Below are 14,439 nucleotides of genomic sequence, written 5' to 3' on the forward strand. Positions count from 1 at the left end.
TCATCTTTATACTGGTTTGCATAGTTTAAATAAGGATTTTCCAGTGATTTACAAAAAAACGTAACGTTGCTGTAATCTATGGGAAAGGAGTTCTTTTGTCCCATTATATAACACAGTAAAGATCTAGCTGATTAACTGATAAAAATGTAAACACATCCCTGTTATAGTGGCACAGGAATTCAAATAATGCACTTCAGAACTGCAGTGCCAAATACATTTTCATATGGCTCATGAATTCTAAAAAGGGTAACAAGTCTGCTGCATTTGCTCATCTCGATTATAGCATGAATTAAATGCAGCAGCTGTAAGTCTGACATGTTTGTTGCTTTTGTAATGCAGTAATGAGTCAGAGTTAATCCAGGCTTTTATTTTTCCTCAAAAAGCGGTAGAAAAAAAACTTGTGCACATTGTTGTTGAGCAGAAATAAAATGTTTTACTGATGTAATTTTTGTTTCTTTCCTTATCTGCTATATGTTCTCTACTTCACGTACAGGGAATGGACTGTGAAGTACTTCGCTTTGAATTCTTGCTATGAATTTTGGTGTACTTTTGATTTGTTTATTCACCAGTTCATGTCCATATGTTACTCTCTCATCTCAGTGAAAACATTATTTTGTTTAGGAGAAATCCAGCTTGGGTTAAAAAACCCAAAGCCTCCGTCTGTTTCAATTGCAAAGAAAACTTGAGAAGGTTAGCTGAACAGAAACGGTGTGTAGGAAAGCCTGTGGCATGTGTGGCACATGGGAGGTACTGCAATGTGTTTACTCCCTTTACTCAAAGGGAAATCAAGTCCAAGGAGGCGAAGAGACATGGAATAGTCAAGCCCAGGACAAACTGTGCTGGGGAGAAATAGAAAGGCTATTTGTGTTTTTAGTATCTGTATGCTCTGAACAGCCCTTGATTTGGCCAGGTCAAATGAGAGCATATAGAAATACTGCTATGGTTTTTTTGTTTGCTTGTTTGTGGGGGGTTTTTTGGTCCAGTTGATCTTGTGCCATGTTTCGTTGAGGGTGGGCAAATTGGCTTTGTATACATTGGTAGTAGGTGTGAATAAGAGCTGTTTATGCCCAGGAGTTTTCTTAGGGTGAGAAAAGCCACACTGCTTGTTTTGTGAACTTTGTTGCTCATCTTTTTCACTTAGGTCTGTATACCATCTCAGAGACCCCTCCTCCTCTTCCTCAGCCTTTTTTTCATCACTTCAGGTTACAGAAGGCTTATGCAACTAAACTGACTGCAGCAAAGATAATGAAGCCTTTTTGGGAAGCTAAAATCTCTTGCTCAAGAGAGGACATTTTCCATCTCTGATAGCTCATCTCTTTGCCTCCTCTGCAACACTCTCCTGCAGTACGTAATCCAGAAAGGTGTAACATCTATTTGACCTTATGACTAGCAATGAAAAAGCTTCAGGGCTACCCTTTAACTGGGAACCAGAGGTATTCAGAGCTGGGCAGCAAGGACTCCATGGCGTGACTTTAGGGTCAGTCTCTGCTTCTGCTGGAGGATGTTGTGCTTCTTTAGCCATCGGAGACCTGTGTGGCATTGAGTGTGTGCAGCAAATTGGAGCTATCTCAGCACAGAATGAGAAAACTTGAGCTTTCACAGGCTGAGATCATTGACCCAAATATCTTGGGAGGATGAAAGGCCCAAAAGAAGGTTTTATGTGGTTGAAAGGTTGACGTGTTTTTTGTTTTGTAAGTTGGTCCAATACAATAACTAACTCCCCTTACAAATTTGCTTACTTCAGTATTCCTGTTTCTTTCAGACAAACGTATTTCACACCAGGTACTTCAAACTGTCTGTATTCTGATAGTGTGAGCTTTATAGTCATCTCTGGAGAATTGTGGTGGGGATATAACTTAAGTGTTAGTAGGAGAGAGGTTCGTTGCCCGCTCAGAAGTGGGAAAAAGACAGCCCCAAGGCAAAGAAAGCCAATGTGTGATCTATCCTAGGATAAAGGAAGAGTTGTACTAGACAATTAAAGCAATGTTTCAAATGTTTAATTGCATGGGGCCTTAAGACAGGAAGGAGACCAGGAAATTGTGCAGACTTTCTCATCTCCTTTCAGTGGACCCCCTGCAGTGTTTGTGGGATTTTTTTTCTTTGTTCAAACAGTTTGTCTAACATTCCTCACACTGTTTCAGTAATTCCTCAGAGTTTTCAATACCTTGACCTCACGCTTTTGATCTAGTTAGCAAAAACTTTTTCACATTTGATGCCCATCCAAGTAAACCTGATGCATTCATCAAATGCCTTTGCAATTTTGTACACATCAGCAAGATGCTTTCTTCAGCTGCATTATCTCAAAAATACAGACAAAACTTAGAATACCTACATCTGTGAAGTCCTTAAATACCTCTAGCATTTCATTCTCTCTGAATACCAGCCGTCTCCATTGTGCTTTTAAATCCAAAAATACTGAATGCTTTTCCTAATGTAACTTTACTAATTCATTCTACAGTTCAAGAACAACTTTCTTCATATCCAGTAAAAGCACTGATATGTTTTAGAATTTTTTAATTTTTTTTAGTAAAATACTTTCTAAATTTGAATGGAAGCCAACTGTATTCCATAACCATTTTCCATGAAGGTTTCCTAGATTCAACACAGGAGGTGACACTCACAAGGCCAAAATACTCCGATTCTCATCAGTCTTGAATTAGTTACCACTCAGACTGGCAATGTTTTTTCACCTTTCTTTTAGGCATGTTTCTGCTAAATGGGCAAACAAGGGAAAAGTAGAATAAATTCTACTTAAAAATTCCACTTACAATCTATCACAACATCCAACAGTGGGAATTAAACTCTTTATTACTGATTAATTACAGTGCACAACACATGGAAGACAAGTGATTGTGTATGTGCATGAGGAAAAGGAGGATAATATAAGAATTCTTCGTATTTGCACTGGAAAACTACCATAAATGAAGCTAGCAATAGGTCGCATGATCCCCAAACCAGTGAAATCAGTGCTATTTCCCTCACTTTAATTGGCTTCAAATCAACAGCAGAATTTGCAGTGCTACTTGGGTTTTGTGGTAGGTCAGAACAGAGGAGAATATAATATATCGTCTATAGAAAAAGCCCTAAAATATGGAGGGGGAAAAAAAAAAGCAACAACTTTTGTCACACTCTTACCTCAAAATTCAGTGTATTCCCTGTCTAGTATTGAAAGTTTATTCAGGTTTATTTTATAAATAATATTGTCTTTAAGTAACAGCTTATTGTAAATTTGAGGTAGGAGATGCTGGAGGATAAGAAGAAAGCTGATTTCCTCCAAATATATCTCCTAGGTAACAACAGTAGTTTATTTGGGTTGTAAACTTTTGATTAAAGGAATATATTTTGTTAGATATCTGCACAATGCCTTGTACAATGGGACACAAGTTTTCTTTGTGAGTTCCAGGAAAATAATATGAAACCTAGATGAGAAGATATTTGGAATATTGATTTTTTTTTTTTTTTTTTCATTCCAATTCCATTCAGATACTTTATGGTCTTTTTCAGAGCTAACAGTTCATACACGGTACCATTTTTCTAAGTGCAACTATTGCATTGTGAACTGTTCTAGCAGGTAAGTGGTAAAAGCAGTGGCAATATTGTTACAAGTACTTCAATAAAAAACAGTACTGTGAATAACAGGACAAAATTAATCTTTAAAAAACTGCAAAAGTAATAATAAAAATATGGAAAATTGGTGCATCATCATTACCCGGCCTGCTTATGAAGTCACAGTGTCCAAAGCCTGCTATATCCATCCTCTTCAGGAAGAGAACCATGCTAGTTAGCTTTGATTCCTGTATTTTGGCTGGTAGATGTGGTTTCATTTCTTTGTATGTAAATTCTTCAGGATACAAGCAGAAGAGTTTTCCTGGAAGAGATTTTGGGAAAATTACCTTTTTTTTTTTTTTTTTTTTTTTTTTTTGCATTGCCACATCAATTCTGTTAATAATTTGAGCTAATGGATTTAAATTTTGAGGTAATAATTCTACCTGATGAAGACATGCCCAGAATTTGTTTATGCATCTCTGCTTGACTTTTGCTGATAGGCTGCGTTATAACAGAGTCTGCTCTGATTCTAGGATTGTACACCTTTAAATGAAAGAGATATTAAGCATCAGACAAGTAAGAGAAGACTACAAAAATATCAATGGTCTGTATTGAATTTTTGTCTAGGTCATTTTACAGAAAGTGTAGTAACAGTTTCATTTCTTTTTATACTACGCATTTCACCAGCTTGGAAATGAGAGCAGTCAGCACTTTGATAAATTGACAGACACTTATGTTTTGCAATAACTCTGTAAGTATACTCTAAGATAAATGTCTTTTTCTGAAGAAATGTACCTTACTAAAGCACAAAATGTATGTCTATGATATCATCAAGAAAAGCATCAAAAAAGATTATTTATTTCTTCCAATGACAGAATCCCAACATTGTCTGATAACATTTTGTTCCATAACTCCAGCTTTGTGACTTAATGCTGAAATCTGTCAATTCAGTACAGGAGACAAGGACTGTAACAAAGATGTACAATGCCCCGTTTTATTTTTTTCTTAATTGTACTTTATTTTGATTAAACTGAGGAGCCAATTCACTCACTGTTCTGACCACCAGATGATGTCCATAAGCTTCTGTAGTATATCGCAAGACATACAACATCTGGATAAGGCAACTTTCTAGTCATGTCATCTGAATTGATCTTGTATACTTTAAGCAGAATTTTAATAAAAAAGATAAAGTATGCGTCAGTGCAGGGGACAAAGTTCTTTTCCTCCAGGTAAATTTATCTGCAAGACTTATGTGGGATTTTGTTCTGCACAAAACTTTGACTGTTCCCTCTATGTTCAACTGACTTTCAGCCATATGGATTGAATGTGAATTTGAACTGCTGAGGAATGAATATTAGAGGACTAAACTTCAGCTGTTGGGAGAAAATAGTTGAATTAAAGGGTAAAAACTGCATAACCGATAGAGGTGATTTGACGGCCATAGGACTGTGTTGAAACTTATTTGTTCCCATCACTTTGTATTTCTGATTCACAGAAGTCTGGAAGCACTGAATTTTACTTTGGGCTTCAGATCACTGTGGAAGGGAGATGAATTTCTGTCCTCCAAGACAACGGTAGTTTCAGAAGTAAGTTGGGTTATGCATGGTCTAATTGAAAACTGCTTTTAGGCTTTTGTTCATTTCACACAAAAGTCTGACAATTTTTTTTAGCCTTGACTTGAGGCTGTGTTAGTTTATAACCTCCAAATGAGAACCCTTAAAAATGGCAGTTAGACACAGTTTTTTGCAATGAAAATGGGAGGTACTGGTAGTTCCCAAGCTTTTGCCTGAACTACTCTCAAGGCTAATCAGGATTAATGATCATCGATCCAAAATTTTGGGAGTGTTTATCTTCCATTTTGGTGATTCAATTCTGAGTTAAATAAACAAACTGTATTATATTGTTTCTTTTGCCTATTACTGGAATATTTATTTTGACTAGCAGAACGCATTGAACAGTTACAAAGCCTCTAGTGTAGTGCAGCTTTCCAATTCATGTAATGACTTGTTCCTACATAGTCACTCATTCTTTCGGACGTCAGTTTTGTATAAATGAAAGAAACAAGAGACGTGTTTGCAGCTGCACTAGTCCTTCCCAAGATGGGGTGGAAACCAATAACTGAGGACATACTTAGAATGAACTGTAAAAGGTCAAAGATTAATTTGATAAATTGCAGCATTTTGAGGTACTTAGATGGAAGCATGTGTCTGGAAGGAGCACAAGCAGCTTTAAAAAGAAGTGGTTCCCTGTGTGAGCATCCCTTGGCATTGTATGATCTGTGGCACTACACTGGTTACGAAGGTGTTAAGCAAGGGATGAGGTTAATCTACTAAACCAGGTAATCTGCCAATAGGTAGCCAAGAACTGATTGTATTTCGCTCTATCTATAAGATACTGAAGACATAATTAGGAATGATAGGCCAAAATTAAGGGGAGATGTAGTTTGCAAATGGAATGTGATTAGCTTGGTGCCCAAATAAGTGGCAGTTTCAGCTGGGAGTGTTAATCTGGCTTTAGAAACTTGAAAATTTTGTTTTCTGACTGAATTTAGGAAGTAATTGTGTTTTCTTGCTTGGTTTTCCCATGTGTACGAAAGCAGGTGATTTGAATGTTAAATATGTTATAGAATCTGACTTACAAAAGAATAGAAAAATATTTGATCCTTTAGAAACCATTTTCACCAATCTATTAGCTGCACATTTCCCTTTCCTCCACCCTGGAAAAAAGCTTATGCATACTTCGTTCTTGGCATACTGATTTTGGTTAACTTTACTAACCTTTCTTGTTTCAACACCGACATCAATGACAAAGGTTACATTTTTAATCCAAATCAAAGATTCTCCAAAGCTTGTGGTGAGTAGCACTTTTCTTCTGTATTTTTTGCAGCATTTCTGTTTGTCTTGATTTGGCTTGGGAGTTAGGTCTTGTTTTATGGGATATAAAGGAACTGGGATGAGTTCTCCAAGATCAGGATTTAAATTAGACTGTTCCTGTCTGATCATTTGGTAAGCCTTTTCAATTTCCTGTAATCAGGAGAAAGATTTAATTTTACAGCAACTTTTTTATTCTAAAATGAAATTTAACTACGTATCAAACTGTAACAACATTTAAATCTTACATGATTAATAATTAAAGGAAAAAGAACTATGTATGAGAATTTATGGACTGCCTCCGCTAACTATAGACCAGGGAAAAGCTGGGCTGTTTTTTTGAAATGTCTTTTTCTTCTCTGCAATTTTCAAAATAGTCTTCTCTGGCTTTAATCATATCCAAACCAATCTCCAAGGGAAGACAGATATGTAAAAATATCGTATAGGAATAACAAGGCTGAGAAATTATGAAACAGTCACTAAACTTTATGTATATAGGACATGTAGGATGTATCCACATCAGTCATTTAGTGCCAAAGAGTTTGGTGCAAATTTTGTCATAGGGCTGGTAATGCTGTAGCAGATACTCAGGTACCCCACTGGTGTGCCCAAAAAGTTTTCTCTTCTGCTGGAACCAATGTTATGCATGTGGGTGCCCTGAGTGGCAGTGTCCCCTGGGAAACAGCTCTCTACATGTGCACGGTGCACCCCGGGGCTGGCAATGGGGTGACCTGCACTGCTGGCGAAGGTGCGATGTGCACGGGTGCTCCTGGAGTCAGATCACAGCAAATCACCGCTCCAACCCTCTCCAATCCTTACTGTCCCCATCACTGGAAGGGCTAAAATGGCAGAGCCCTTGTTTGGGTCACTTTGGAAACTACTATTATGTTCTTAGTTCAATTACAATGCATAAAAAGATCAAAGTATGCAGAAACCTCCCTACTTTACCTTAATTATTATGTTTAAGAAGATATAAGTATTGTGAAGGTTTTTATTGTGTTTTTTTTTTTTCCCCTAGTGATCAATAAACTCTATGAAGACTTAATAAAGTGAATGAAATGTCGCTAAGCTGTGTTAATGGAACATCACCTTTAAAACAGTCCACAAATTCAGCAGTTGAATATAAATTATAAAAGGGTTGTTGTTGTTGTTGTTTTAGTCTTTTTTTAAAATATAAAATCATTTGTGTTGTAAACTATTTTTTTTAGAGGTATACAAAAATCATCCATAGACTTGTTCAATTTGAAAGGGATTTTTTTTTTCAAAAGCATTTTTATTAGCAAACATTTTTCAAAATTGAAAAACCAGATTGAGTTTCTATTTGAGAGTGCCACTACATTCATAGTAGTTATAGGTTGAAAGTATTCTATAAAAATTCTTATAGAGGTATGACAGTGGCATCTAATAGCGAGGCTAGCACCAAGACAACACATAAATCTTAATGTTCTTAGCTTATTCATATTTTTTTTTCAGTTTAAAAGACAGTTGTGTGCTAGGGAATAGCGAGCCATTAGCGATATGAAACTTCAAGTCACAGTTAAGCAAGAATGCATGGGATGTGAACTGTGCGGTAACAGTTCATAATGAGTGTTTTGTTCATCGTGAGAGAGAAAACTAAGTAATCTCTTCTTGGCAAGAAAGAAGTTATTATTTTAGTATTGTGTGGGACTTGCCCATCAAAAAAAAATTTTAAGCAGAAATAAAACTTTGTTCCCAGTCCTTTGAAATGGAAAGACTATGTGTTTTCTCTCTAACATTACCTATTGTCAATACAGGAACTGATACAGAGAATTCATGAATTCATCATTTGTAAAATTTGCGTCTATAAAGTTTACAACTGATTATTAGCGTTATTAAAAGTGTTACATATCCATCCCCCTTTTTACAGTGAAAAGCAATACTACCTGGGTAGTTAATGGTAATTTATCTTTGCATGTGAAAAGTCATTATCTTCTGGAGCTACTAAGGCGAGTTTGTTGTTCTAAAGCAGATTTAATGATACAAAGTGGAAGGTTGAAGATCACTATCAGGAAGTTAATAGTAATAATTTCAAGTCTTAACATGTTTATTTGATGGGAGATTGCTTTGACAGCTATAAAGTACTGTGAAACTTTTCTGAGAAGGACGTGATCGTGCAATCCTGGCAGCAGTGAATTTAGGGCATCTCTGCTGTCTTCAGGGGTTCGAAGATGCCTCTATTTAGAATAGCAAGCCCGTGCAGATTCCTGGATTACCATTGCACCTCCAGAGTGGCAGTTGCCTCCTGCTGTTGTCTACACAAATGGTTGGGAAGTTTGCAGCCGTAAAGGAGAATGCAAATGGCAAGACCTTGTAAGCGGGTTTAAGATAAAAACATTCACGTGAAGTAGGACATTTATGCAAACTGGACATGTGTCCATTCCTGCAAAACAGGGATAACACAAAGTGTGATATACCCGCTGCCGGAATAGGTTGCAATGTATTAACTCCCTGCATCTACGGCCCTTGTCCCTGTATGCCGCCTTTGCTACTTTTTTGCATCACACAGAAGGATGATGGCCCTTCTTTAAGCCTACAGAAAATCTGGTAGTTCCTTGTATTAGCTTATGCTATATATATATATAAAATACAGCATTATGTATACCATAACTTCTTTGTAGGAAAAACTTGAATTGATAAAAACTGTTGGCAGTGTCCAGTGTGTTAGATACTGGCAACAAGATATTTATAGGTCATATAAAAACCCAGATGTAAATTGTTTCTTGATTAAAATCAGAAATATTGGAATCGGTTAATAACTTACTTCTTCACATGCCAGAAAGATCACAATGTCACCCTTCTCTTTTGTATGGTGTATCTCAAAGAGCAGTCTTAGTGCAGACAGAAAGTGGTCTTTCTGAACGCTGCAAGAGTATACAACCTCTGCGTGGTGTTTGTTTTCCACCCTTATGAAGGGGACACTGCCGTAATAATTCTGCAGTTTGCTGGACATATGAGGCGCAGTGAGTATCACCAGCCTCAGTTCTGGTCTCGATATCAAGACATCTTTGAGAAGGCCAAGTAATGCATCTGTTGCAACAGTTCTTTCATGCACATCATCCAGGATGATAACGCCGTAATAGTTCAGAAGAGGTGTAGATATCATTTCCCTTTGTAGCATATCATCTGTACAGTATCTGCAATGTAGAAACAGAAAACTCTACAAAGTTTCTTGGAATATTCAGATTTGATTGTAAGAAATTAATTCAGGGTCTTGGGGACAGCTTGGTTCTTTCTGTTCTAACAGGAAAGTTTTGGTAAGGACAGAGAGTCTATTTTGTAGACAGTATCACAGTCTCAACTACATGTTTAAACCCTTCTTTAAGTAGCTAGAAACTCAATGTAATTCAATGACACTAAGTGGCACTATGGTTGAAAGGATGCTCTAGGCAAAAGAAGAAATACTTCTGCCTTAAAATCATAACTTATATTGCCTTTCATCTTCCAAACTATCTAAGCATATTGCATGCCATAACCAATTCTTGAGCTAGGAACTAATACTTTTAGATGAGGAAAAGGAGGTGTACGCATGCACTTGAGGCAGTGCCAGAACCAAGATGAGAGATCAATTCATACCGTAAGGCCCTCCTCACTTTTATCCCTATTATTCCTGCTACTGAAAGTTTTTAAAAGGATATTATTTTTTGCTGGACTTTGAATTCTTGAACCATGTTTCGATGTGTGAGAGGATAGGATTTATCTCCCTTTCACGTCAGTAGCAGCTGCAGGAAGATGTGCTGCAGGATGAGGTTTACAGAGTTTTCAGTGAAAGAGAAAGGACATGCAAAAGGAAGAGCGGTTGAACTTTATTTTCAGAAGTGGCGAGTATCCTCTTCTCCACTGGAAATCAGTGGCTGGAAAAAAGGCTTATGATCTAGATTTTATAGTTTATGCCTGCTATATTAAGGAACCAGAGAAAATAACTCTCCTAACTTTCAGAGAGGCTCAAAATCTGAATCCCTGTGTTGCTGTTGTCACCTGCCTATATTTAATACATTAAGTGCATTTCTTATCTCTCAAAAATCCTCCTAAATGCTTTTTCTCTTGTTACTGAATATACCCTTTTCTAGCCATGATTTTTGATTGATTTTCAATTTTCCAGTTTTACTTTGTGTTAGATTATCCCATGTTCTCTTATGGTAACGGACACTCCTGTACTGGAAAACAGAGAAAGAAGGAGTAGAATGATACGGAAGTTACTGAGGTACTTAATGAAGTTTTGCACAGATGGTAACCTTGCCCATTTAAATCTCTACTACAGTTTAGCACAGAATACCTCCTTCAAGCCTTTTATAGCTTATTGATTAATCACAAAATCTCCGGTATCCGCATTTTAAAATATTATACACAACTTTATAAAGCACTGTTGTTTTTTTTTGTTTTCATACTGTACGCAGAAATCTTTTGCAGCTACAGCAATGTTCCCCCACGGTTGTTAGGTTATCTGTCCTGACCACGTTAGTGGAGTGGTGCAATGAAGAGCTAAGGACTGGAGTGCTGTCAGCTGCAAACTTTTGCACTTGCAAAGAACTGTAAGCTACATATTAGTTTGAAGGCATTAAAAACCAAACACACAAACCTCAGGATAGTTTCTGTTGTACAGCAGCTTTCAAATGGGATGAAATACCCCACTTCGTGGCCAACATTGACATCCATTTCATCAGCTACACGCAGTGCCAGCCACACCGCTGTCTGCTTGTGTACCTGGGTGCATACGACTGCACCGTGTTGATAGTGGACAGAAAGGCAATACTCAGCACACCACTGAGGAATCTGTAAGTAAATAAGAAAACAGGTGTATTTGGTATTTAACACGTTTAGCAGAGACTGTAATGCAAAAGAAAGTAGACAGTGTGGAAGAACTAAATCAACCTGAGCACCCGCTGCTTACTGTCTGCCTGAGTACTGATGGATGACCTGCACCTGACACAGAAATTATCTGCCTTGGTAAATGTCAAGACCCTGAACCTCTTAAGTAGTCAAGAGTTGGATTGACATGGGCTAGAAGGCTTACCTGGGAATTTCTCAACTGGACTCAGATTAATTCAAATATATTGCAGAAGGGACAGAATTGGCCTCTGGGGAGCAGGTAACACCAGCAGTATTACTCTTAAGCATCTCGTGATTGATCCAACAATGTTAGTGCAGTTGTTGTCAGGGGCTTCTCAGCTGGCTCAGTGGTAAACCTGCCCATGCTATGTCATATTCAGGTGCTTGACATGAGAAACATGTCCCAGGAAGAAGAGGATTTCAAACTGGCAAATGCCACAGTAAATATATGTAATTTCAGATAATTACTCTGTAAACAAAGATAAGTGAAACTGAACTGCTCCAGAAACTTATGCAGTAGCTCTCTAATTTATGTATTTACAGTAGAAAATCAACACTAGAAAATATTAATGTGTTATTGCCATGAAAAAGTAAAATTACATTATAAATATTATTTTAGTGAAGGTATTAGGTTTCAAATCCTTTACTTAATCAACGTATATAAACTAGGTGCATCAGCCACATATCATTTATTTCTGCATAGTTATTTATGTTTCTAAAAATGTTTAAAAAAACAGCCAGCAATGTGTGACATCTTACTAAACCTGTTTAAGGACAATTTAAAAAGCTAATATATCTTAGCAAGTAGTTTATTATTATACAAAGTTTGTTTTGTATAAATTACAGTCAATAACAAGGGGTAAAGACTTTGCACTCCAAAAAATATTCCAGGCACCAGGGGGCTGTGTATCCTTTTTATAGAAACATAGGAATTTTCAGTTAGAAGCATGATGTCTCTAGTTCGATATGTGATCTCTAGCAGTGTCCAGCATCCAAGTCTCTGGCAGATATGAGATGCCCTGCAACAGTAATTATCCTACAGCTTTACCTGCAGGAAAGTTTTCTCCTGATCCCAGTTATAAATAATCATGTTTTGGCTTATAACACTTGCTTGAAAATTCTTCTCTGCTTACTGTGATAACAGACTTAGGTTGTTATATATTATTACAACAGAATTTGATAGTCCTAGTGGATATTTATATGTTTAGAGTCAACTGAGATCTTGGCTTCAGTGATGTCTTTTAACATGAGTTCTGTAAAGTAACTGTGTATTCTTGGAAAAAGCATTTGCTTTTGGCTGAAGTGAGGGAAAGACCATTACTTCCCCCTGAGAAACAGCCCTACTGATTTCAGTCCTTCATTCCCTGAGAACTTTTTCACCTTCTCTTGTGACCTGCCTGCAAATCCACTGTATTTCTTTCCTGATATAGCACTAATCAGAACCAAAACACGCTTTCCACGTAAGAATATGCATTGAATCCAACATAGGCATTGCAGAGGCTACCATTTCCCCTGGGCATTCAATGTGATGATGGACAAAAAGAGGATAAAATGACAAATTTAATCAATATTAGGGAGGAGGCAATAAAATTTTCCAGTGGAACAAAATAGCGGCCAGCCAAACGTAGAAGGAATGATTTATTGATAAAATACTAAAGCAATCTGAAATAAGTCCTAAAGTATTTTACACTTAGACTTGGCCTCTCTGAAGACAGTAGAAATACACCTGTAATTTCGGTAGGGAAGGACTGTAGCTGATACATTCTGTAATACATTTTAAAAGTATATAGTTGATAGTTTTTCAAGCTGAGATGTGATGTTGTGATATACAACCAAAGCAATAATTTACAGTGCACATACTGATAGATACAAGAATTTTATACAGAATTTTTCTAAGGTTATGTGTATATTTGGTTCTGAATTTTAAACTATAGTAGTTAATGCATGTGGTCTTCAGTGTTCAGAAAGGGCTTGATATTTTTAAATTTAGTATTTAGTACAAAAAAAGTTGTCATTTGAGATTTTTGTTAGTTGTTTATGACACTGTCAGACAATCACAGTCCGAGAAGTGTTACTCTTCAGTGCTCAGCTTACCCCTGAAGCCCAAAAGACATCATCAACCAAGTAAAACTGGCTTGTAATGGACAAACGTAAAGTAAGTGTCAATTGTTTGTGAATATTTGAAGAAAGCTATTTAAATGTGTGCTTAGATATATACATATATATTTTACATCTGTATTTGACTGCATTAATCTTTTGTCACCTTCTGTATTTCACTTTCCATCTCTGGCCTTAATACCTCAGATTACAATAGATGCCTGCACATCTGTTTCTACACTGAGAACTGCTAAACTCAATACAACTATGTGTGCGTACACCACAGCTGAACTCTTCAGAACTGGATGTTTTTATATTGCAATACCATACAACACTCAGCATAGCAACAGTCCACTACTAACAGAAACCAGATACTAGCGTAATATAAATTTGGATATTGATGTGCCCAATATAAATAAAGGGCAACAGCAGTAAATAATAAATTCACTGCAAAAAGTTTTTTCTGTTTTAAATATATGTAATATTAGTAAAATAGTAATAGTAACTCTGAAAAGTGTACAACATTAAATGTTCTAAAAATAATTAAAAAAACCCCAACCAAGTATGTTGTACTGACCTGGGAGCTCTTGCCAGTCTTAGCATCTCCTGACACAATCACAATTTGATTACGAAGCAAACTTTCCATAAAAGTATATTTCTCTTTCCATACTGGAAGTTCTTCTCTTTCTTTCATAAGTTTATAATAACGGGAAGAGTAAGGCAAGCCATCGAAAGGATTAAGCTCTAAATCTTCTCCACATACTAGTATTTCCTCTTCATCACCATCGCTGCAGTCAAGTAATTCTGAAAAGCAGTGGATCTCTGGAGAAAAGGTTAAAAACTCCATTTTTCTTACATATATTATTCCCAGCAAAAATACATTAGTAATGGAACGAGTCCTTTGTATTGATTGATCATTCAGGCTCCCTAACCCTGAGGAAATCCATTTCTGCTGGCTTCAGGATTAGTACTTCCCAGCTCTTCAGTTTAAAAGTTCAGTCCTGGGGTCCAGCTGCCTTCTTTGTGGTCTGTTTGTCACACTTCAAGTGGTTTAATAACCCGAATGAGCCTCGAGAAA

General features: G+C 36.8%; 1 protein-coding gene across 1 annotated transcript in view; it reads right to left on the reverse strand.

Annotated features, from left to right (window-relative positions):
• DHX32 (DEAH-box helicase 32 (putative)) overlaps nt 1-14,208 on the reverse strand; it is a 27,275-nt gene extending 13,067 nt beyond the window's left edge. Inside the window, exons 1-6 of the mRNA XM_076339214.1 lie at nt 13,939-14,208; nt 11,014-11,207; nt 9,199-9,571; nt 6,324-6,569; nt 3,990-4,089; nt 3,710-3,868 (exon numbers count right to left, since the gene is read on the reverse strand). Of these exons, the coding sequence (XP_076195329.1) occupies nt 3,710-3,868; nt 3,990-4,089; nt 6,324-6,569; nt 9,199-9,571; nt 11,014-11,207; nt 13,939-14,208 (1,342 nt within the window). The remainder of the gene's footprint in view (nt 1-3,709; nt 3,869-3,989; nt 4,090-6,323; nt 6,570-9,198; nt 9,572-11,013; nt 11,208-13,938) is intronic.
• Nucleotides 14,209-14,439: the final 231 nt, after the last annotated feature.

Source organism: Aptenodytes patagonicus, chromosome 5 (genome assembly GCF_965638725.1).
Source record: "Aptenodytes patagonicus chromosome 5, bAptPat1.pri.cur, whole genome shotgun sequence".
NCBI classification, from domain to species: domain Eukaryota; kingdom Metazoa; phylum Chordata; class Aves; order Sphenisciformes; family Spheniscidae; genus Aptenodytes; species Aptenodytes patagonicus.